We start from the raw sequence: 26803 nt of genomic DNA, 5'->3' as shown, positions 1-26803 counted from the left end.
TCAGTACCTAGTACCAAAAAACAACCGGAGAAGACAAAATTAAGAGTTAACAGTCCTGTGAGCTTCAATTAAGGTGAAACACAATATTCTTATGAATTTTCCTCAGAGAATTGAAATACAAGTTATGTCCTAGGCCAAGGGTGGGCAAACTTTTTCCGTACATAGACAGAGAGTAAATATTATAGGCTTTGCCAGCCAAAGGGCAAAACTGAGATCATTATATTAATACTTATATAAAGAAAAAAATTTAAAATTTTCACAAGCTTTTTATTGACAAAATTCAAAATAAACTTAACCATTGAGTATACTATTTGTGATTATCTATCTTCTAAAGAAAAGACCGGTACTCCTTTTGAGAGAATAACATTTCATTTAACCTATTATGTCCCATCTTTCCATTTAAGGTAACACCTAAAAAAGTTAAAACTGAACATCAAATATACCACTTATTCAAACATTTGAAATAGTTATATTTTTAGAGTCCTATTATTTTTAAATATTTTTTAGTTGTTGATGGCCCTTTATCTTATTTATGTGTATGTGGTGCTGAGAATCGAACCCTCAGAGCCTCATGAGGCCACTGAGCCACAACCCCAGCCCTAGAGTTCTATCTTTTTTAGAAAATAGGTGTATGAGCAGTAATAACAGTCATTGCTATTATGTTATAATAAACTCTAGATTATGATCTCCAACATTTAAATGCACCTGTGTCAAAATCGTGAAATATTCCCAGAATTGAAAATATAAAACTTAATGGGTTAATTGGGATTCAAACCTAAAAATAATAAATATTCATCTACAAAAGAAGTATTATCCTTCAGGCCATAAAAAATAGGTGGTTTGTGGGATTTGGTCTAAAGACCACAGTTTGCTGACTCCATCACTTAGCAATACAACAAAAATGTAAATTTTCCTGGGGACTGTCTACCTTCCTTTTCCTATCAACATTACCTGAAATTGCCACCATCTTTCTGACAAAATGTTACTAAAATTTACTGCCATCTCATGCTATCCTCATCTTCAAACAATTAGATTTTCTGCTTAGTATTATATATAAATTATATGAACAGGACATTAACAATCGAGTATGTTATAAGTCAGCTAAACAGTATTTCAAACTTAAGAGTTAATTGTTCCACAGAGAACTTGTACCTTGGCCAGACAAGCAGGAAATTTTTTGTAAGTGGAAGATACCCTCATAAGTAGGCTATCATGGAGAAACAATAAAATCCACTGTGGAACCATAAACTACAAAAACACCCACAATTAATATAAGTAACCCAGTCATTTAAGCACTTGCTGAGGATACAAGCTAGCACAAAGTGAACAACAAACATTTAGAATTCAGAACTGCAACTTGTCCTATCTGCTTAAGGCTCTCATTCCTGCAAGACATCATCCTTCCCGATGTATTGCAAACTGAGCTCTTCCAGAAGCAGAGGTCTAAAACCAACTGTATACCTTCTGGGGACAGGTCTTCTGGCTTTCACTTTTTTTTGTTCTTGTTCACTCTCTGCACTGGTGCCTTGATCCTGTTCATCTTCTGAGGGCTCCCGTTTCCATTTTTCTCTGCAATAAAAGCAAAACAAAATAATTTTTTTCTAAAATAATTATTCCACAATCTGACAAAATAAATTCAATACAATTATCTAAAAGGTAGAACATGCATATTTGAGATATCATGCTAAAAGAGATTTATTTTAGCTCTATTTAAATTTTGGTTATGATCCTTCCTAGCTACATATCTATTCCTATTTCATCTCAAATAAACAAACAATGGAAACTATGAGTGTATTTTTCAATTTGTTTTGGGAGAAAATGTTAAATTTCTCATTTTTTTTTATTTACTACTATATTATGACAAGAATTAAAACATAATACATACTAGAACAATGGTTCCCAAATTTTAGCATGCATCAGGAACACCTAAAAGGTTTGTTAAAAAAGATTTCTGGGCCCTGGAAAGTTCTTAATCAGGAGGTCTCAAGTAAGGCCTAAAATTTTGAATTTTAACAAATTCACATATAATACTGGGTATAAATTTGAGAACCTTTATATTAAATATTTAAGGAAGGTCCCTGAAATTATCTTCCAATGATAAACCTACTTAACTAATCTGTCAGCTCAAGATATAGTTTTTAATTATTATTAGATAAGGTAAATATTCTTTTACCCCTTTAGAACTTAGAAGGCTTAAGAGCCATAATCTATTGGTATCCTTGGACCCAAAACAGTTTTAGTTTACTTAAGGACCAAACTGGATACTACAAAGACCTTGCTCATTTTCTCACCTGTAAGGAGTAAAGAACACGTAACAACTACTGGGTGTTAAATAACCTAGAAAAAAAAAAAACTTAAAGGCAACGCTTCTCTATAAACAAAACAATTACCACTGTTCCTCTGGGTCCCTTTACAGATAGTGTGGTCACACTAAAGTTATTTGTTACAAAATTGAAAAGTAAGGGGATAGGATTCTGGCTCAGAGGGAGAGTGCTCACCTTGCATGCATGAGGCACTGGGTTCGATCCTCAGCACCACATAAAGATAAAATAAAGATTTTGTGTCTACCTATAACTAAAAATATAAATATTAAAAAAAAAATCTGAAACGTCAAACCAATATTCTTCACAGGAGAATAGGTCAAAGTAATAGTGAAAGCTTGTTCCAAGGGGGTTAATCTGCAGATTCCTGAGACCCTTTCCAAAAGCTGCACAAGTTAACCTATACCTGAATCAGGTGAAGCCTAAGAGGGCAAGGGGAATTCAAGCCTTCCATGAAAAGGCAATGGAGCTCTTTTATGTATATTATTCAAATTGTACTAGCACTGTGTGCTTTCATATCTATTTCCCTAGAGTTGTTGACTCCTTGTACAGCACATATTTTTGTCCACCTTTGTACCAGAGCTTAGTTCAAAGCCTGGCAAATGGAAGATGTTCTTCTGTGAAGTAAAAAAATTGATTAATGAATGAGCCATATCAATCTATCATTCATACAGGTAAAGTACTTTTGAGAACAGGCTGATAAGACAGTAAGGATTTTAGTTATTGGCTAATACTCAATATCTAAATATCATATATCTAAAACAAAGACTTCCTTCTGTCTAACCACACTCAGATTACCTGTCTTATCCTGCTACCCTAGAGCCAAGTACAATAAACATCTGCATAAGAATCCAAGGATAGAAAGTGATTGCCAGAAAGAAAGGAAGGAAGATATCCCCTACAACTGGGAGAAGAGCACATGGGTGCCTAGTTTCCTTTGAATCAGTTTACCTCTCAGAATCTCACACAAAGTGAAAAAGAGTGGTTTCACAGGAACATATTTGAAAAGACATGAACAATTACAACCTAAGATGAGAAAAATCCAAAGTTGTTGTGGTTTGGATGTGAAGTATATCCCAAAAGCTCATATGTAAGACAATGAAAGAAGGTTTAGAGGAAAAATGATGGGGTTTATGAGAACCTTAATCCAATCAGTGAGTTAATCCCATAATGGGATTAACTGGATGGAAACTGAAGACAGGTTGGAGGAGGTGGATGGGGTATGCCTTTGGGGTATATATTTCGTATCTGGTGAGTGGAGTCTCTCTGCTTTCTGATCATCATGTGGACTGCATCTCTCTGCCACACTAGTCCACCATGATTATTCTGCCTCACCTCAAGCCCTAAGGAATGAAGCTTACTGTCTATGGACTGCAAATTCTAAAACCATAAGTGCTTAAATAAAATTTTCCTCCTATACAATTGTTCTGGTTGGGTGTTTTAGTCAAAACTGAAAAAAAGCTGACTGAAAAAAACACAAAAAGTCTAGTATTATTTTGAATTTACATGTCTCCTCCAGGAACTGGCAACCTAAACCAGGGCCATCAGTGAAGTCCACTTCTATAAGTATAGGAAACTAAAATGGCAGCAAGCCCTGAGCAAATATATGCTGAAGCTAGAGTTTTCCAGTTAATTATAAATTTATTAATAACCAAGAGAATTTGGAAGTTATAAGAAAATTTTTAAAAAAGAAAAAAAAATTTAGTAAATCAACTACTCTAAAGCCTTCCTCCCAGAGAAAACAAATTGCTTGGCCACAAAGCAAATTCCTAGCTCCACTACTCTCAATCATAACTCAGAGAAGACCAAAAAATAAGGAAAAAATTAAAGTCAGTCTTACACATTTCAGGAGGATCTGGACCACTGGAGGTTTAAAAGGCCTGAATGAATATGTATGTGTATTTGAAACTGGATGAATTATCTCAAGTTTTAATATTCAAAAACAAGAAAGAAAGTATCAGCAACATCACATCACTCTGTAGAAGAAGTGAGGTGAAAAAGAGTGATTATTACTTATTGAAAGATTACTCTATAACCTACAGTCTATAGGGCTCTCCAGCACATGAACTGCTGTCCACTTACCTACACTGTTGGCTTCCTATAAAATGCAAATTTTATAAAGAAATCCCACTAATCCATATGCTGTAAGTCCACCTACAGTAAAGAGAAATCTAAGATATGATCTCATGAGTGCAAAATGTTTAATATATCAAAAGAAACTAAATTATCATATCCAGTTTAAGAGGAAATCAATGTAATTTTTCCCAAAATCTTAGGAATTGATGAGGAAAAACACAAAGATTTAGCCAAATGAGACCCTCAAGATAATAAAAACAAATAAGGAGTCTAAATGTAGGTTAATGAGTAAAGTTAACTCTCCTTTTCTGGGAAAAAGTGTTTAGGAGGGCACAATCCTGAGACAGGCGAATCAAATCTAAGCAACTGTGAAATAAGTAATGAGCAAAAGCCACTTTCAATAGTTTGGGTCCGAACTGTAGACAAGAGTTGCAAAAGCTCACCCCATTAAACATTTGTAAGAGCCTAGAGAAGAGAATTCCCTTCTCCTTTACTTTATAAGGCAGATCTGAAAAGAAGAAAGTAAATGATTTAACTTATTTAATTTTTAGTAATTTCCCCAAGAAAGAATACCTTTCATAAACAATTCCAATCTGGAGTTAACAAGAATTCTCTTCCATTGTGTCACAGGTTTGTGACAGATTCCCAATTCAACACACTGGAAAGGAATACAAAACTATGATCCCATGAGAAAAACTTTTCATAGTTATGACTAAAATTTTCACATTCTACTTGGGTTTTAGAACCACTGCAGAATATCATTAAACACTATTAGACCATAATGTCAGCAGAAATGGTATACAACACTATTCAAATGTTGACAATATTTACAGGTATTGCATTAAAAAGAGAATTTAAAGATTTAAATTAGCATAAGTGGGTTAAATAAAATCCAAAGTTTAGTTTATGTATATGACTCTAAGATAGCAGTTAAATAACTTACTGGAACCAGGTAAGGACTGCAAGAAGGGTAAAGTAGAGAACTCATGGCCACTCACTAATATATGCATCAGCTTTGAAAGATATTTCTCAAAAGAAGCCAAAAATACATATTCCTATTCACAATACCCCCAATAGTCAACATTGCTGATACAAAAAATGTTTTTTAAATATTGTGCAGGCCCATAGTGCTAAGTAAACACAAGTTAAGATTAAAAATTGCTTATACATTATAACTATGGGAGTTAGTCTCTTCTTAGTTCCCAAAAGAACATATACTCGTTTAAGACTGCATTCTTCAAAAATATCAATGCCATAAAAGCAGAGAGAGGCTATAAAATGCTCCAGATAAAAGAAACCTGACATCTAAATATATAGCATCTGATGCTAGATGAATCATGTAGTGGTGGTAGAAAAATGGATTGACTGACAAAACTGGAAAATAAATTAGACAAAAGTATTTCAATAATGTTTAAATCTATTTAAGTTGAAACTACTTTTTCCTGAAGAAATACTTAGGGGTGGGGGCTGAGGATTTAGCTCAGTTCGTAGAGTGAGTGCTTGATTCACATGCACAGGCCGTGGTTCAATCCCAGTACCACCAAAAAAATAAAAAGAAAGAAAAGAAATACTTAGGGGTAAAAGACCATGAAGTATTAAGACTTTAGTCTCAAATGGTTCAGAAAAAAAACTATGTGTATGTCCACATAAATACCTATAAAAAGAACACCTACAACAAAAAAGCAAATGAGTAGATGATCACTTGATCATCAGAGGGTGCCTGCATACCTTCCCCACAATTTGGTCAAAGTGCACATTTCAGGGGGGAAAAAAAAAAAAAAAATCACCAAAAAACCATATATCAGTCAACAGAAAACATAATCTCCCAAGTAGATTGGAGGACAGAGGTAGGAAAAAAAGCCTTCTAAATAAAATGTCAAAAACTCTTAGGTCTGCTTACAATTGTTATTTCTCCAACTTAAGTAGATACTTAAAACAAAAATGGATATTGGATGTACTCTAGTAGGACAATATTAAACACTTGACTTTTTTGCAAAGTACTATAATAATCTATATTAAATGTCACAAAATCTTAGCACAGTTTCTAATTACTCTTGGGTAGGCCAAATTAGTATAACTCTATTTTAGAAGGACATAAGGAAATAGTTTTAAAACACTCAAATTATTTGCCTTATACAACTTTTTAAATTAATATTAATCTTTAATAATAATACATTTTAAAATAATTAAAAATTACTAATACTTTAGAATCAGATAGTATGTAACTGGAACTCCTATAAGAAGCCATAGATAATTAACACAAGAATCCCGAAACTGGGAGCTGGGGTTGCGGCTCAGGGGTAGAGCACTCACCTAGCACATGCAAGGCGCTGGGCTCGATCCCCAGCACCACATAAAAATAAATAAATAAAGTAAAGGTATTGTGTGCAACTACAATCCCCAAACTGGTCTACAAAGTTTTGAATATCTAAATCTTTCTGAGTTGATATACCGAATTCATGTAATTGAGGGAACTGTACCTTCTCCAAAAAAAGATTTTAAAAATTATTTCTCAAAAATCAAATAATTTTCAGAGAAATCTTTTAAATTAAAAAATAATGAGTCACACACGGTGGGACATGCCTGTAATCACAGTGGATCAAGAGACTGAGGCAGGAGGATCACAAGTTCAAAGCCAGCCTCAGAAAAAGTGAGGCACTAAGCAACTCAGTGAGACCCTGTCTGTAAATAAAATACAAAATAGAGCTGGGATGTGCCTCAGTGGTTGAGTGCTCCTGAGTTCAATCCCCAGTACTCAGAAAAAAAAAAAGTAGTAATAATAATAATAAACACATAACCTATGTTACAAAGTAATTTTCATGGAGCCCAAGAATTAAAATTTTCTGGTCTATAAACTACAATGTTAAAAATTATATGGGGCTGGGGTCATGGTTCAGTGGTAGAGTGGTTGCCTCACATGAGAGAGAGACTGCGTTCAATTCTCAGCACCACATATAAATAAATAAAATAAAGATCCATCAACACTAAAAAATATTTTTAAAAAAAATGATATGAGAACAATAGTATATAATTTCATACCAAAATGAGTGCCCAACCAATATAACTCTGCCATGCCAACATAAAGGACAAATGATAAAAGAAAAAAAAATGGCAAGTTTAGATTTGTTCCTTGTTTAATTAACTATAATGTACATTTTTTAAAAAATTTAAGTTGAGCTACACCAGAGGGAAGAAGTTGGAATTTGCCCCCAAGAAACAGCCCAAGCACATGTGGAACCCTTCCATGTGTTAAACTAAGAAGTCCTAGCTTCAAATGCTTCTACTGCTGCAAAAAAGCAGGACAATAGTAACCCAAGCTCATAAGAGAAACAAAGGAAGATTCAGACCTGGGACAGATGGAAGACAATGAATGCTTCCTAGAAATGCTGACATGTTTATAACTACCAGATTTAGTAATTTCCCCCATGAAAGACTTACTGTTTTTTCAGCTGCCTCTGGCCTCTTCTTTTTGGGCTCCCACTCTCAGACCCGCTACTTGCCTTCAGTGTGTGAGGGGGGAAAAACGATTACAGACTTTAATGCACAATTCGTTGGGATAACGCTACCTCCTGGTTCTACAATCTATTCAATATAGCATTATTAAATATGAGATTTTAGACAGAAGGAAATCTATGCACTTGTTTGATGGATCCCCCTCTTCTTTTGCTTTGAAAATTAATGTCTCTCTATTAATTACTGAGTTATGTCTAAAGCCAAAAAGTATTTCTCAACTTGACTTCCAGAATAATAATATCTAATAAAATTTTCCACAGTGCAATGATGTAAATGTTCTATGTCTGTAATGTCAATATGGTAGTCAACCACATGTAACTACTGGGCACTTGAAATGAGGCTATTGTAACTAAAGAAAAAAAATTTTAATTTATTTATTTCTAATTAATATAAGATTTAAAAACCACATGTGGCAACTCTATTGGATAGGGCAGATCCGAAATATCAATGAAAATACCACATTTAGTCAGTGTGCCTTAAAGCCTCTGACTGCTGATCTATTCATTTTTGACTTATTATAAAAGCAAGTTAAATCATGAGCCAAAAGTGCTTTGCTAATAGGCCAAGACAAGTTTATAGTCATAGACATTTGAACAGCTTTTTTCCCCAAACATTAAGCAAAATGGCTAAGTATTCCTGTTAATCTTATGTCCTACTGAGATAAAGAAAAAGATTTACCAAACTATGTGATTGGTTTAAGTGTGGCTCAGTAACCTAGTGATAGACACTACGAAAAAGGAAAGCAAAAACAAACCAGTTCAGAGGTCACTCACAATCAAACATCACAAATATAATGTAGATATGTTAGGGTGAATTAGATTTTTAAAGTACATTTGCAAAAAAAAAACCACACTCAACTCACTAACCTTTGACTATCAATATTATAACTTTCAGAAGAATGTTAAATAGCTAAGAATACCAAAGTCCTCCTAAGAAGGCAGAAAGGGGACATTTTATTGAGACAAGAGTATCTCTTCAGAATCTAGTCTATCAATCTAATATAAAGATAAGAATCCACAAAAATATCACACAATCTGAGAATGGTAAAAGAAGTCTGATTCTATACACAAACAACTCCAGTACATAATACCAGTTTCAAAAAGCACCAATCTATTCAATCTCTCATAATTAGATCAGAGAGTGAATATATTGGAAACTAGTTTTATCTCACACTAAAAACGATCAAGAAAACTATTTACAGAAATTGGATAAAATACATTACTTAAGAACTCTCTCCTTTCCTTTCTCAGCAATAAGTCCAAAACTCTTTCCACTGTTCTTTGTTCATCAGTTCAACCAAATCTACATCTAGAAGCAAGAGGTTTTAAAAAAAAAAAAAATCTTGCTACAATCAATTTCACTATGAGAAAATTAACTTAAAAAAATTTGAGGTCTATTTTGTATAACATTCTAATATTCTACTGAAACATTAACTATTATATTTTGGGTAAGTTCCTTGTATTTAACTTCTTGCCTTATTATTTCTGGTCACAGAAACCTCACATTAAAGTCAATTAACTCCCATGCCTGAAGTTCAGTCTTATTAATAGTAACACATTTCACAGTCACAAAGGATAAAATAAGAAATTTAAATGTATGTAACCCCTTAAAACAATTTTTGTTCTTACCTCTTCCTTAATATTAAATCGTGATGGTTCTTGTCTGCTTCGGTTTGATCGCCTAACCCCATAAACATCAGGATATTCTTCCCACATCTGTAAAATTAATAGGTCATGGATGAATTTTTTTTCTTGATCTCCATTTACTATTTAAATCACAGGAACATTTATTTAAATTCAAAAGAATTCACATAATTAAATACCAAAAGAGTTGTGTGGCTAATTTTGTTTATGATACAACAAAGCTCCATCTTTAAAAAGAAGAGGCATAATAATGCTAGGACACAAAGTTTAATAATTCCCTTCATTACTTAATAAAGGCTGGTAAGTTATAGGACACACTGTTTACTCACTGTTAAAATACAAACTTAAAAAAAAGAGTTAAATAATATGGTTAGGCAAAATAGCAATTTCACTAAAGACAAAGTATGTACTAATGAATTTTAAATTCCCAATTCTTTTTTTTTTTTTGTACTACAATTAAACCCAGGGGCACTTAACCACTAGGCCACATCCCCAGCCCTAGGGCCTCATTAAGTTGCTAAGAGTCTCATTAAGTTGCCAAGGCTAGCTTTTAACTTTCAATCCTCCTTGCCTCAGCCTCCTGAGCCACTAAGATATTACAGGCATGTGACACCAAGTCCAACTTAATTCCCTAATTCCTGAGATTCAACTTCTACTACAAAACTACAACTCAGAAATTCAAGTCTAATTAAGTAAGAATCAGGGTATTTGAATATTTTTTAAGTTCCTCAGGTTGTGTATGTCTCAGATACATGTTAGAAATTCTAAGGACACTGCTATCCTTTTATTCTAGGAACACCTATTTTTATTCTCAAACCATAATTAGTCCTTTGCTTTTATGACTTGGACTTTTAGTAAAATCCTCACCAGTGCTTTAAAAAACTTAAGGAACTAATTAGGAGCTGGAATTGTGGCTCAGTGGTAGAGCCTAGCATGTGTGAGGCACTGGGTTCAATTCTCAGCACCACATATAAATAAATAAAATAAAGGTCCATTGACAACTAAAAGTTTTTTTTTTTTAATTAAGAGACTAATTAAAGAGATACTAAAATTTTACTCTCCATCCCCAGAGATAACTAATATATTCTGTTATTTTAAAACAAAATCTCATAAGCAAAAGGGATTCCATGGACTGTGGAATGCTGACACACACACAAAAAGTCTAATAGTAGCTAAACATGTAAAAAAAATGCTTAAAAGCAAAAATTAGAAATGTAGGTTTGTTATCAAAACACAAATGACAGGCAATGTCACGAAAACATTTGGAAATGAGAACCACTGTCTTGAGACTGGTAAACTATTTTCACTTGAAAGCATGGAAACTGGATTCTAAAACAGAAAACTGATGAAAGCTGATCTAAAAAAATACCACATTACCATGCCAAAGAAAGACATTATTAACAATGACTTAAAAAAATAGGAAAATAAAGAAAACAAAGCCTAAAACAAATAATTAATTAAAAAAAATAAGGCCAAAAATAGGCATCTTAGAACTATAATCTAACATAATCATGCAATTTAGTATTCTTAGATTCTCTAATTATCTTAGAATAACCATCTTGGAGTTAAAAGACAAAAAGCCCAACCAGAATGAATTAGGAATAATCAAGTGGCTGGAAAAACAGGTGCAAGAGGCAAGTAAACGCAAAACAAGCCAGACAAATATGACATAGAAAGGAAAAAAGAAAGTGCTTCACTGTAGTGTGTCTGCAACCCCAACTCCTTTTGGGACCTCTACTAGAACTTTGAAATTATTTACATGAATCAACACAAATTTTTATGGAACTTTTATTAATGAGGATGGCTAAATTGTATTTAAATTTAACTACATCAGTTTTATTACTTTAGTAAATTAGCCAGGTATTCTGTTCAACTATTGCAATTTTATCACAGAATATACCATAATGCTTATATCCTAAAAATCATCTTGTGATCATATTTGTCCTTTTGAGGATCAATGATATCTAATTCAACTCTTCCATGAAAAAGCTACCCTCGGAGTTATCACTACTGAATAATCCTACATAAATAACAGAACTTTTTTCCTGTTGGGAGAAGGTGAGGGATGTCACCTTATGAAAAGGACGTACACAAAAAGCAAGCCTTCTATTAAGTTCTCATTTTAGAGTTACCATTATTAAAGGCACAATACAGTCATTCTGACTGCTACTAGGTCCACTTACAACCACTACCACCACCCACCACTGTGCTTGGGATTGAACCCAGGGCCTTACACATGCTAAGTATATGAATTCAATCTTGGCAATGCCTTCTCTCATTTCTTGGTTATTAAAGAAAGTAAATAAGATCTTAGAAATAGCAGTTGTGAATCCCAGAGAGTCAACCAAGATTTCAGTAAAACTTTAAACTTACAAGTCATGATTTCTACAGTTTCCTTTTACTTCTACATGTAAAGAGCTCCTACTATAAGAAAGATATTTCATATTTCATTCAACAATGTATTGGAACAAATACATAATAACAAATCCCATCAATATTACAACTGTAATGCACCAATAAAAAAATGTGGAAAAAAAAATCATTGGAGTTTTCTGAAAAGAACACCTGGTATAGATGTACAGGGTAAACCAGGCTCAGAAATTAGGCTCTAAGCATCACTGAGCAAGACCTTCTGACACATGCCGGAAGGCAAATTTCTGATGATACTCAATAAACAATTTCTAAGTAACACTTCTATTTGACCTTTTTGAAAAAAAAAAGGGCCACTTAAACTGTATTTTTAAAAAGTATACCACACACGGAGCAAGCAACACTTGAGTGTCTGAAAGGGGCTTCGCTGACTATTATTATTAGTAAGGACATCTTTCATTTTCCTATTAGACTGCCATCAGGATTCTCCAACCTAACAAGCTCCTAAAGGTCGCATACCATTAAGCAACAATTATGCTGGGAAGAGAAAATCTGAAATAACACAGTTGATTCTAAATCTGGCTTAAGAGTTAAAAAAAGTGGTTTTTTAGTTTTTTTTTTTTTCCTAAGAGAGAGTGAGACACAGAGATAGAGATAGAGAGAATTTTTTTTAATCTTTATTTTTTAGTTTTCGGCGGGCACATCTTTGTTTGTATGTGGTGCTGAGGATCGAACCCGGGCCGCACGCATGCCAGGCGAGCCCGCTACCACTTGAGCCACATCCCCAGCCCAGTGGTTTTGTTTTTTAAGTTGTTTGTTGAACTTGCAGGTAATATAAACCTACTTGTAATTATTATGAAAATCTGAGTGTGCAAAAAAGATTTATATCTTCGAGTATAGCTTAAATAAAAAATGATTTGGCATAAAACCTTTGTGCTGCGCCCCTCTCCTGACTCAGGCAATGGCAAGGCCCTACTGAGGTGGATGGCGCAAGGCGTCCATCCTCTGGAGGAGCGCAGTATGTTTCTGGGAATGGGCTGATTTGTTTTTGTATTCCTTTAATAAGTATAGTTTTGATTTCTCATATGACCATTAAGTATAAAGGAAAAATCATGACTTTCCCAATTAATGCAACTACTTCTAAAGCATAGATCTGTTTGCTCTAAATGCAATGATTCAGCTGTGGAGTGTAAATTGTTAATGTCTAAAGAAAAACTCCCTGTATTCCTGTCAAGGAAGTTTTTGAGAAATTAAATTAAAATCTAGAGAAGAAAAATTAATGTTAAGAAGATAGATTAGTGCTTAGTACTGGGCAACTTGTTCTTGTTCCTGTGCACAATGGTTTGTGCTCTTACTTTTGTTTGATTAAAAGTAATAACAAGTCAACCCCTTGCTGTAACCATGGCACCGGTTCCAGTCAGTAAGTCAAGAAAGAATAGTCAAGGTATAGGCCAATAGTTTGGGACATTTGTAACTATTATTAAAAGTTAACTAAGCAGAAACTGCTCAAAGCAAAACGCGAACTGAAAGTACAAATGCTTGCTTATGCATAAGCCAAGATACATTATTCTATTCTAATTGTAGCTACGTAATATTTTGTTTTGTTTGAATAATGATTCCTGTTTTGTAACCACAAAGTACTGTAAGCCTGCCAAAATGAAAAGTATATATGATCAACTTCACAAGTAAAGATTGGGATCAACACCTTCACTTTGGTGTCTGTGTTGTTTCTCCACCCCCTCTTTCGCCGACTCCTCACCATCCGTTCGTCTCCTGAGACCCCCTGTTGGAGCTGGTCTCCGACACCTTTGATTTCATTAAGGTTTTTTTTCTCCCATTACTGAGAATTGAAACCGAGGCCTTGCACATGCTATATTTCTAATTTTTTTAAAGCAATAGTCTGGAAGAGAGTAAGGAAAGGTACTAGGAAATGAGATTAATCAAATTATATATGAACATAACATAATGAATCCCACTACTATGGATAATTGTAATGTGAAAAATTTTAAAAAGGCAATAGTCTTTGGGAGCTGGCAGTGTTGAATTACACTGGTGGATTGCTTGCCTAGCACGTGTAAGGCCCTGGGTTCAATCCCCAATACCATGGGTGGAGTAGGAGGTGGAGAGTGATTTTTTTTTTTTTAAACTTTCAGTGACCGAGTCAAGATTCTCTCAAAATTATATTTTAAAAATTACATTCTGAGTTTGGGGTTGTGTCTCAGAGGTAGAGCGCTAGCCTAGCATTTGTGAGGCACTGGGTTCGATCTTCAGCACCACACAAAAATAAAATAAAGGTATTGTATCCATCTACAACTAAAAAAAAAAGTTACAATCTGATGATTAAACCAAGTAATTAGTTTTTTCCAACAAAAGAAATGCATTCTAAAAAGTTTGACCATCAATAAGAAAACGTTACATGACTCAAATTTTTTGCCCTTTTGCATTCTTTACTAGAAGATTCTTTTCTGTCTTTTTTTTTTCTATAACAAGTATTTCTCTTCCATTGCTGAGCTATCAAAAACCGTCTTTATTCTTAGATCATGATTATCTTTCATTGAGCTTTACAATTGCACTCCACAATCAAATGGAGAATTATTATTAACTATTAGTGGTGTTCTCTGATACTAGCACAGCATAACATTTTTTAACTATTTTTTTAAGTTAAAGACCAAAACTACAAAAATTTGACTTTTGCCCTATAGTTGGATAGTTTATATTACTAAATATTTTTCTTAAAGCTCTGTTAACTGAATCAGTTGGTAAATCAGAAAGGCATTGCAAATATAGAAAAAGGTGGCTAAAACTCATAGGTCTGGGGGCTGGTTCTATCTAGCAGCACGTCAACACTGTACAACAAAGAAGATACCTTCTTCACATCAGCTATCCGTTCCTTCTTGGATGCTGGCTTCTCTTTGGCTTCTGGAAGAACTGGTTGGGATTTGGAACCTGCAGATTCACTCTCAGATTCTGACTGACTCTCAGAAGATTCAGAACTGCTGTTCGACTCGCTCCCATGTCCACCTCCTGGATCACTGCCCTGCTCACTTTCCGACTGGCTGCCTGAATCTGAACCTGAAGCTTCTTCAGAGGCTGAATGACTTGATTCAAAAAGGAAGAGAAGAGAGGCAGACACAGAGATTTAAGAACTGCCATATAAATCTATATTTTTAAAAATTCACATGATAAAATATCAGCAGATAATAAGTTTAGTAACATAAGAGCAAAATCCTCAAATTCATTTTTAAATGTTTATAACACAAACAATGTTATTGATATTATTCAACAATCCCAACAGCTACCTCAAGTGCTTCTATGATGCTGTGTATCAGCTAATCTTTAAGATAGACTAGTTCTTTAACAAAGACCCAAAGGTGAGCCAAGCACAATGACACATACTCATAATACTAGATGCTCAGAAGGCGGAGGGAGGAAGATACAAATTTGAGATCAGCCCGGGCAACTTAGTGAGACCCTGTCTCAAAAGGGCCGAGGATGTAGCTCAGTAGTAGAACAAAGTAGTCTTGGGTTTAATCCCTAGTATCAAAAAAATAAAAATAAGAAGGACCTGAAGTTTGATACTGCTCCCTTTATTTTTTTTATTATTATTAGTTGTTTAAAACATTACATAGCTCTTGACATAATTCATACATTTGATTCAAGAGGGTTATGAACTCCCATTTTTACCCCGTATACAGACTGCAGAATCACATCGGTTATACATCCACATTTGTACATACTGCCATACTAGTCTGTTGCATTCTGCTGCCTTTCCTATCCTCTACTATCCCCCCTCCCCTCCCCTCCCCTCCCCTTCCCTCTCTCAACCCCATCTACTGTAGTTCATTTCTCTCCCTTGTTTTTTTTTCCCCTTTCCCCTCACTTCCTCTTATATGCAATTTTGTATAACAATGAGGGTCTCCTTCCATTTCCATGCAATTTCCCTTCTCTCTCCCTTTCCCTCCCACCTCTCATCCCTGTTTAATCTTCTTCTCATGCTCTTCCTCCCTGCTCTGTTCTTAGTTGCTCTCCTTATATCAAAGAAGACATTTGGCATGTTTTTTAGGGATTGGCTAGCTTCACTTAGCATAATCTGCTCTAGTGCCATCCATTTCCCTGCAAATGCCATGATTTTGTCATTTTTTAGTGCTGAGTAATACTCTATTGTGTATAAATGCCACCTTTTTTTTTTATCCATTCATCTATTGAAGGGCATCTAGGTTGGTTCCACAGTCTAGCTATTGTGAATTGTGCTGCTATGAACATCAATGTAGCAGTATCCCTATAGTATGCTCTTTTAAGGTCTTTAGGGAATAGTCCGAGAAGGGGAATAGCTGGGTCAAATGGTGGTTCCATTCCCAGCTTTCCAAGGAATCTCCATACTGCTTTCCAAATTGGCCACACCAATTTGCAGTCCCACCAGCAATGTACAAGAGTACACTTTTCCACACATCCTCGCCAGCACTTGTGGGTGTTTGACTTCATAATGGCTGCCAATCGTACTATAGTGAGATGGAATTCTTGGAGTGGTTTTGATTTGCCATTTCTCTGACTGCTAGAGATGGTGAGCATTTTTTCATGTACTTGTTGATTGATTGTATGTCCTCCTCTGAGAAGTGTCTGTTAGGTCCTTGGCCCATTTATTGATTGGGTTATTTGTTTTCTTATTGTTTAATTTTTTGAGTTCTTTGTATACTCTGGATATTAGGGCTCTATCTGAAGTGTGAGGAGTAAAAATTTGTTCCCAGGATAGAGGCTCCCTATTTACCTCTCTTATTGTTTCTCTTGCTGAGAAAAAAAATTTTTAGTTTAAGTAAGTCCCATTTGTTGATTCTTGTTTTTAACTTTTGTGCTATGGGTGTCCTATTAAGGAATTTGGAGCCTGACCCCATAGTATGTAGATTGCAGCCAACTTTTTCTTCTATCAGATGCAGAGTCTCTGTTTTGATATCAAGCTCCTTGAACCATTTTGAGTTAACTTTTGTGCATGGCGAGAGAAAGGGATTCAGATTCACTTTGTTGCATATGGATTTGCAGTTTTCTCAGCACCATTTGTTGAAGATGCTATCCTTCCTCCATTGCATGCTTTTAGACCCTTTGTCAAATATGTATATCAGCGACAAATCTTCCCTGAAATGGAAATGAGGAAAACCACCCCATTCACAATATCCTCAAAAAAAATAAAATACTTGGGAATCAACCTAACAAAAGAGGTGAAAGATTTATACAATGAAAACTACAGAACCCTAAAGAGAGAAATATAAGAAAGTCTTAGAAGATGGAAAAATATACTCTGTTCATGGATAGGCATAACTATCATCATCAAAATAGCGATATTACCAAAAGTTCTCTATAGGTTTAATGCAATGCCAATCAAAATCCCAAAGGCATTTCTTGTAAAAATAGATAAAGCAATCATGAAATTCATATGGAAAAATAAAAGACCCAGAATAGCAAAAGCAATTCTAATCAGTAAGAGTGAATCAGGCAGTATAGGGATACCAGACTTCAAACTATACTACAGAGCAATAGTAACAAAAACAGCATGGTACTGGTACCAAAACAGGCGGGTGGACCAATGGTACAGAATAGAGGACACAGAGACCAATCCACAAAAAAAAGATACTGCTCCCTTTAAATGATGTAAAACTGAAACTCAGAAGTATTTGTCATTTTCACACCTCCCTGACACAGAAAGTCCAAAATCTGACCAATCTGAATCCACTTTCTTATCTGTAAGAAAACCAAAGTGTGTACTACAAAGAGAAAGAATGCAATCTGGTTGCCATTATACTAATGAGTGGTTCTCCACAGGTGTAAACTAGACTCCTCTGAGGAGCTTTATAAAAACATATACACATTAATCCCAATCCAGAGGGGTCCTGCTTGCAAAAGGGGTACTGATTCTAATGTGACTGCCCAATACTAGCATCTATACATTCCCTTCCCCTTTCTCACTCCAAACATCCCTATCCCTCAAGGAAGAGGGAATTGAAGAATGTAGGTAACAGCTGAAACACAAGGTTCACAAACAAACAGAACATTCAGAAATGATAGAGTATCAACCTCAAGCTCAAAGACAATACATGTATATACTCAAGAATATAACTAATGTGATTCTGTAACCTGTACACTTGGAAAAATGAGAAATTATACCCCAAATTAAAAAAAGAAAAAGAAAAAGCATTTAGGCACCCTGGTAGAACTGAAAATACTTTAAAGTGACAAGAACTAAAATGGAGGAATTCAATGGCTAAAGAGATAAGATAGTTCTCTGTTGCTTGAAAAGGGATCTGTTCACAACAGGGGCAGGGCTCAGCAAAGAAAGGCAGGCAAAACAAAACCCAGAACCAAGAGTAACATTAACTTCTCAGAAAGGTCCTTGACTTTAGCAATTAGGAGGTAAGTCCTATGGCATGAAGCCTAAAAAAATAAAGAAGGGAAGCTTCATATTTACCAGCAAAGCAACTTCCAAACTAGAAATAAGATTATACCACTTGACAAATATGTATTCAAAATTAATAGATTAGAACACTGGAAACTGGGATGGACCCAAATAACCCTGTGTGATCTATTATAAGCACAATTGAGTGCAGGAACCTTGCAGTTATGAAGAAGCAATGAAAAATAATGGGTAGGGGCTGTCTCTACCTAAAGAAGGGAAGAAAGGTGGGGAAAAATATCAATTGCCTGATTGCCTCATAGTTATAAGGCATAATTCTTTGCATGTATTTTATATAGACTTTATATGTGTTATTTTGCCTATTCCCCAGAACAATACTATTGAGAGTTAGTATTAAAAAATGAAAAAACTGAGATGTTTTAAAATTTGACCAATGACAAAACTAGAAAATCTGAAGGTTGTGGGGAGGGCAGACAATCCAAGACTAACTCAAAACCCACATATTATTTTACCATAAGGAATAAAAACCTTAAAGACTCAAAGTAAATCTTATCCCTATTATAAAACGTCCCCAAAGTCAAAACATCCCTGCTATGAGACTCACAACTTTTAAATTCTCATTGTAATTATTGACTACTTAGCCCTTTTCAGATCAAGCTGACTAGACCAGCTAATTAAGACACATGAGTCCCTAACTCTATACCTGTGTACAATTAGAAGGCCATCACTAGGCAAGAGGGGAAAAAAATAAAAAGAAAGAAAGCTGGACAATAACAGTTAAAAAAGTACAGCCTCTGCAAGAGAATCACAAGTTCAAAGGCAGCCTCAGAAACTTCTCTAGGCCCTCATCAACATTGTGAGACCTTACCTCAAAATAAAAAGTAAAAAAGACTAGGGATGTAGCTCAATGGTTAAGTGCCCCTGGGTTCAATCCCCCATACCAGAAAAAAAAAAAAAATGCAGCTTCTGGCCAGACCCAGTGACACACACCTGAAAATCCAGCAATTCAGGAGACTGAAGCAGATGGATGGCAAGTTCAAGGCCAGCCTGGGCAACCTGGCAAGACCCTGTCTCAAAAGAATGGGAGCGGGAGGACTATGTAGACCAATGCTGGAACAACCCTGGGTTCAATCCCCAGGGGGATGAAAGAGGGTGCAATCTATTCTCTAGCATCTAGTCTTCATTCTGGTACTAGTGGTAGATTGCTCAGGCCTGCACCATCCTGTCATCTACCTGTAGAGTCATGAGACCATCAAATGACAGCTATAAAATCAATATTCTATAAATGCCAAAGCCTTATACCAAAAGGCATATATTTAACAATCTCACATCCAAGCTCAGATTTCATTCTCCACAGCTAACTACTGGTGAGCCTATACCACAAAAATCCTTGATTCACTGGAATTTGTTAGTTTTGCTTTCACCATTTGCTCGCTAAAAGGTACAGAAGCTCCTGAGTTTTCTTATAAATTAAGGGATTCAGAAAGGGGAGTGTCCCTGAAAAGGATGAGGAAAACAACCTGAAAACTGCACATATACAGCAAAGCAGCACAGTGCCTCAACAAAGTCAGATCAGAGAGCAGCTACCCTTGGCCAGGTCATTGTAACAGCAATCTCAGCATGCCCTGTAAAATCTGGCCTCTGACAATTCCTCAGACCCATCAGATAACCACTCCTGCCCACTGCTCCAGCCACCAACCACGCACAGAATACCAAGTAAGCTAAGCTCTAATATTTCTCATCTCCAACCCCTACATCCACTGCTTATGTAGCAAGCTAATTTTGAGGTAACAGGCACTGAACTTATGATAGGAGAGTATCTAAGTTCAGTGCCTATTAGATACTTCTAAATGCTGATGTCTAACATATCAATTACTACCACTGAAAACCCCAAGAACGCAACCTCATTTTGAAGTCAGCTTCAACCCTCATACTCTGCTGACTCTCCTCACTTTTAGCAATGACACACATCCTGAACTAGAAAATTGACCCCAAAACCCAGCTGTTACCATCTACACTACCTTGCCTCCCATTTTTCCCAATATATAAAAACAGACTTGAGAGGGAAGCTCATCTTCAATGTTCCTTGAACCTAGTATGTTAGAGAAGGGAAATTTATTGACTTCACTAGAAAATGCAATCTGCCTCTTTTTGAAATGACTGGCTTAGTTTTTCAGTTACTATATAGCTTAACTCCAGGTAAGACGTGGTATCATATTCTGGCAATCACACCAACTAAAATTATCACAGGACCACAGTATGTTCTCCCACAAAATAGAAAACATTCCAAGACTGAAAATCTTCAAGTACAACTAAAAAGACCCAGCAAGACACAATTAAACTAAAGACCCAGCATTTAGTCTACAAAAGAGTACTAGAACAATGTAGCTAACTAGTAATGTTTTCAGTCTTTTATGCTAAAAAGTATGAATCACTACAGATATAATGTAATGCCCATGTCAGGATATGTACATATATCTCATTCCCTTTGAACTGCCTCACAGTATAAATAAGCTCTATTTTACTTAAAGCTAAATATGGAGCTGGGGTTGTAGCTCAGTGGTACAGCACTTGCCTAGCATGTGGGAGGCACTGGGTTCAATTCTCAGCACCACATACAAATAAATGAACAAAATAAAGGCCATCAACATCTAAAAACATTAAAAAAAGCTAAATATCTGATACACTTCCATATTTATTTCCAAATTATTCACTATACCAAATAAAACTATAAATATTCTTGTATATAACTTCTTGTGCAATTGTGTATTTTCTGTGCTTATATGGAAAATGACAAGTAGAAACATAACAATGCACACAATAGCAGCTGGTAGGTAGAAAACACAGCCATATTCCTATCAGTACACACTTGTTTGAAATGCATTTTAATCTATAAATTTGCAACAGTGCTTAACTCAGTTGGATGAGTTATCAGAAATACACACACACACACACACACACACACACACACACACAGACTTATGAAAATCACACCCAAGAAAGGACAAATACCAAATACCCAGTTCCATGTACTTCTCAGGACTGAGGAAGATGTTATCAGAAAATATATTTCTCACATTTTATGATTGAAGCTTAGTGGTGAATTCACAGCTGTTCATTATGTGTCTGAAACAATTTTAATGACTAAATGTGTTCGATTTTCAAAATAAATCCATCCAAAAAGAGTCAAATGCAAGGTAGGGAAGCAGGACACTCAGTCCCATATAAAATGAGTTAAAAATTTAAATAAGTTTTTTTTTAGATATACATGACAGTAGAGTGTATTTTGGCATATTATACATACATTAAGTACAATTTAATTCTATATAGACCTCTGAGAATTCCTCAGACCTCATCACTTAACCATTCCTGCCCACTGCTCCAGCCACCATGAACCCACATTCTTTTGGTTGTACATGATGTAGAGTTTCACTGGTGGTATATTCATAAGATAGGAAAAAGTCATATCAAATCCATTCTACTGTCTTTCTAACAATAAGTGTTTTTAAATTTATTTTTGAAACCATCATGTTAGATCAAACATTCAATAAAAAAACACATATTTGAGGTGGGGATGCTTCTTTAAATACAATTAAAAGGCATTGCTTAGCTTTCATACTTACAGAGGGACATATTCCTAAATGTTGAAATGGAAAATGGCTTTTTAAAAAAGTAACAATGGCCAGCAGTGGCTCACACTTGAAATCCCAGTGGCTCAGGAGTCAGAGGCAGGAAGATCAAGAGTTCAAGCCAGCCTCATAGAGGCCCTAAGCAACTCAGTGAGACCCTGAAGGTTGAGGATGTGGCTCAGTGATTAAGTGTCCCTGTTAAATCCCCAGTACCAAAAAAAAAAAAAAAATTAAAAATAACAATGAAAATATATTCACATTTAGAGGACTGAAAGTCTATTCCTTCAAGGTATAGGAAGTTTCCTGAAAGACTATGTAGATTTGCCATTAATACCTAATTATAGTATTAAATACCATTAGTACCAAAGTGTAGTTTTATGCCAACTAATAGCAAAGGAGGTATAAAGCCCACAAGACTAATAAAAAGGGTTAAATTTAGTACTTGGGTGAGGAGTTCTTTAATAAAGCATTCACTAAATAAATAAGTAATAAAACTCCCTTGTTTCCAATGGTTTCACAGTTTTAAAGTAATTAAAAATGAAATGTTCAACAATAATCATCTACGATGTACACAAAATCTTCATCAAAAAAGAAAAAAAGTCTATCTGAAAATTACTCAAAATACACTTGCAAACAAGTTTTATATATTTTGACTGAACCACTCCTCCAAGAGAAATATGACATAAAAATAAGGGAACAAACTTAAGTGAAAACTTGGATTTTAGAGTCCAATAGAAAATGTTCATGAGAAAAATTTTAACACTTCCTTTCACTTATGGATAAAAGAACTTTGTATGCTGTCAAGGTCTTTCTGAAGTAAGTAAAAATAGAGTAAATATTTCTTAAACCAAATAGTTAAAGCAAACAGCATTGTTATTGCTCCATTTCCTAATTTTTAATTGCTATTTCCTGAATGGCCACAAGAGGGCAGCACAGCAACATTCCACTTAATGCAAATCTCTGGGTTCTCTGCCCCAAGAATCACCATTTTCAGCATAGTGTTTATTTTCCTAACACACAAAATGGCTGAACTGCCTTGTAGACCTCAGCTATTTTGTTGGTTAAAGCAAAATATGGAAAAATGCAAAGCTATCTACTATGGAACTCCATAAAACTTAGTTCCAAGAATGAGTTTCTATCAATGATAGAATGAATTACTAATATTTGTGGAGCACTTATTTGTCAAGCATAAGTAAAAAGTCTCCTAATTAAAATTAATTAATTAGAATTACTCCAGGGAGAAGACTATAAGATCAAGCATAGCTGTAAGTCACTCCATAGTCTGCCCCTATCCTCTATGTGGTTGGTGCCCTTCCTTCTCATACATTCTTCAGTTGAACAGATTGTTAAACCAACCAAAGCTGGTGCATAAATTATTCCTTTCCATTCACTTTTAAGTGTCTTAGGAAGATGGAAAGGTAAAAAAACATTACTAAATCATAAATTTCTTTCTGGCAAAGAACACAATGTAGTTCCTTTAAAAAATGCATTTTTAAGATCCCCTTAAACTTCTAGTTCAAGTCCTATGATTCTAAAGAATAAACAACATTACATAGAAATATTGGGAAAAGAAATTTGTATGTATGACAAAAGATATATATACAACATATGAGGAATCCCAATGACGCTAGAGGCTGAGGCAGATCTTTGAGGCCAGTCTTAGCAACTTTAGTGAAGCCCTAAGACCCTGTCTCCAAATAAAAAGTACTGGGGATGTGGCTCAGTAGTAAAGAGGATTCAGTTACCACCAACAAACCCCCACCCCGCACCCACCAAAATTACATATCAAAAATCCAATAGAGATGGGTGCAGTGGTGCATGCCTGTAATCCCAGGGGCTCAGGGAGCTGAGACAGGAGAACCACAAGTTCAAAGCCAGCCTCAACAACAGCAAGGCAAAAAGCAACTCAGTGAGACTCTGTCTCTAAATAAAATACAAAATAGGGCTGGGGATGTAGCTCAGCAGCCCAGTGCCCCTGAATTCAATCCCTGGTACCAAAAAAAAAAAAAAAAAAAAAAAAAACCACCACAAATCTCATAGAAAACTAGGCTAAGAAAATGGACATGCAATTATGAAAAAGTAACTGAAACAGCACATAAATTTAAGGAAAAATAATTAAGCCTCACTGGACAATGAGAGATGTATATTCGGACAGATTATTTCACACATCTATTTTGCAAAAATTTAAAAAGTATAATATTAAAAGATGCTGGAGGGTTGGGGTTGTAGCTCAGTGGTAGAGTGCTTGCCTAGCATGCATGAGGCACTGGGTTCAATTCTCAGAACCACATATAAATAAATGAAGAAAATAAAGGCCCACCAACATCTAAAAAAATATTTAAAAAATAAAATAAAATAGGGGGGCTGGGGATGTGGCTCAAGTGGTAGCACGCTCACCTGGCATGCATGCAGCCTAGGTTCAATCCTCAGCACCACATACAAAGAAAGATGTTGTGTCCACTGAAAACTAAAGAATAAATATTAAAAAAAAATTCTCTCTAATAAATAAATAAATTGATTAATTAATTAATAAAATAGGGGCTGGGGTTGTGGCTCAGTGGTAGAGCGCTTACCTGTCTCATGCAAGGCCCTGCATTTGATCCTCAGCACCAAATAAAAATAAACAAATAAATGGCTGAGTAAATAAATAAATAAGATAAAGATGTTGTGTCCAACTACAACTAAAAAATATTTCAATAAAATAGGCATATAAATCCTGGAATTCATATGTGAATATCTAGCCCAGATAAATCAAACTGGTGCAACAGACAAGTAAAACCCAAATTATAATAATCATCATCATCTACATATCCATATATGAACATGTGAGCTATTCATCCCATGCAATTAAATGGTGATTAGGGCTGAAGTACAACCACAAGACAATTTCAAAACTATTTCTGAAACTTAAAATTACATGAAATATGTACATTTTTAAATGGCAAATTTTTATATGGCAAAGGATAAAAGGGATACTAATGAGGAGGGTTAAACAAGATTATAGCTATGTCTAACATCTGCATTAAAACTCCAATTGTATTATTTGAACTTTTCTAAGTTCTTCATGATTTTACAAAATACTATGCTTTTAACATCGCAAAACTGATCCCTTCCTAGGATTCAAAAGTTCTTCTAGAAGTTACTTTAACAGTAGATAAAACTATGGACTTTCTTCGAAGTGCTAATTTATGGAAGGCCACTGATATGGACTGAAGTCCCTGAGACACAATATGGTTTGGTTTCTTATGCTACATGAAATTGTTCATGCTACCTTCAGGAAAGAAATGATAGCCATATTACTAAATAGGTCAATTCTAGCTAGCATGGTAACAAAATTCCCTGTGCTTTGACCTTTACAAGGAAAAAAATCTTGAGTGACTGGATATTTACCCATCTGCTTTTTGTACTGTTGTTTCCTCTTCCTGTTTAAGCTATCTTACAAAAATTGACTGTTATGGACTGGGGTTGTAGCTCAATGGTAGAGTACTCACCTTGCATGTGTGAGGCACTGAGTTCAATCCTCAGCACCACATAAAAATAAAAAAAAATAAAAATATCATGTCCATCTACAACTAAAAAAAAAATTTTATTATTGACTGTTCTGTTCAGAACGCCTTCTTATTTTTTAAGATGAGGTACTGGACTAATTCATAAATCACTAATAAAATCCAATTAGATCTTTAAACTCAATTTGTTAAAATTTGTCTTCTGTCAGAAAAAAAAAAAGCACATGTATAAAACAGTGTCACAATACAGATATTTTGGAACGTGTCTACAATCCCAGCAACTTGGGAGGCTAAGACAGGGTCACAAGTTCAAGGCCAACCCTGGGCAACTTGGTGAAACTCTCAAAGCAATAACAAGAGCTGGGAATGGGAATGTAGCTCAGTGGTGCAGTGTCCCTGGGCTCAATCCCCAGTACCAAAAAACAAAAAACAAAAAAAGAAAGTGTGCACAAAATGTTTACAATTTTCAGAAAAAAAGGCTAAATCCAGGACCCTCCAGATAAAGGCCGGTGGTAAAAAGGAATACACCTACATTTGATAAGCACATATTTAAAATTCTCAAGTAGAGCAAGACAGAAGTCACCTTATGTTTTATCAAAATACTTCTGCTTCCCTACAGCCCATTAACATTTGAGTCATTCTAAATGGTTTATGAAGTACCAAATAATTGGCATCCGGGCATATATATCATCAAGGAAAAACTAATTCTATCAAGGAGTTTGGATAAGGTACAAACTGGATAAACTATTTTGCAAGTAAATATCTAATCAGGATTTAGAGACACATATATACTAAAGACTACTCAAGTTTTTTACTTAGGTAAAAACACAAGAATAAATAAATGAACAAGCTGTGCAAAGGAGAGAAGCTCTCCCTGAAATTCACTAACAAAGTATTTACATACTTTGTTAAGAATAAATGAATTGGTTTGACCAGGAGTTGCCTTTCAGCCTCATGGGTCTTTTACTTCCTAATTACTAGCACTAGCATATAGGCTACAATTTTCAAACTTCTATAGGGTAAATGGTATTTACAGCAACTTCAAAGTTCAAAGGAGATTAAAAGTGCTGCCTATCAACCCGAACAGTAAATGTGAAACTTATGCCTACAATGTCCAAGAAAGGCAGAGAGGTCCCTGGATCTAACCACAGTAAAAAAAAGCAAAGATGAAGGGCCTCCACTTTAATAAAAACCAACATTCACTGTGGCAGGCAGTTCACTAAATATTTTAGATATGGTTTCTAAATTTGGCATTATGATGTTTGGGGCTGGATAAATTTTGCGGAAGTTGGAGAACTGTCCTACCAGATGTCAAGCAGCATCTCTATCATGACAAACAAAAATA

The 26803-nt window shown here is 35.1% G+C and overlaps 1 protein-coding gene across 5 annotated transcripts in view; it reads right to left on the bottom strand.

Moving 5' to 3' along the window:
- Nucleotides 1-26803, bottom strand: part of Chd2 (chromodomain helicase DNA binding protein 2) — a 127065-nt gene that overhangs the window by 87583 nt on the left and 12679 nt on the right. For 4 of the 5 annotated variants that reach the window (XM_005320109.4, XM_040274486.2, XM_078051220.1 and 1 more), the window contains 4 exons: nucleotides 14790-15021; nucleotides 9539-9625; nucleotides 7836-7897; nucleotides 1462-1569 (listed from right to left, as the gene is read on the bottom strand). In XM_005320109.4, the coding sequence (XP_005320166.1) occupies nucleotides 1462-1569; nucleotides 7836-7897; nucleotides 9539-9625; nucleotides 14790-15021 (489 nt within the window). Of the gene's footprint in view, nucleotides 1-1461; nucleotides 1570-2498; nucleotides 2632-7835; nucleotides 7898-9538; nucleotides 9626-14789; nucleotides 15022-26803 lie in introns of those variants that run through there. The other variant, XM_078051221.1, reaches the window with a different exon arrangement.

The sequence above is a fragment of the Ictidomys tridecemlineatus genome, chromosome 5 (genome assembly GCF_052094955.1).
Source record: "Ictidomys tridecemlineatus isolate mIctTri1 chromosome 5, mIctTri1.hap1, whole genome shotgun sequence".
Classification (NCBI taxonomy): Eukaryota; Metazoa; Chordata; class Mammalia; order Rodentia; family Sciuridae; genus Ictidomys; species Ictidomys tridecemlineatus.
The sequence above is the reverse complement of the archived record's forward strand: the minus strand, read 5'-3'. Positions and strand labels throughout refer to the sequence as shown.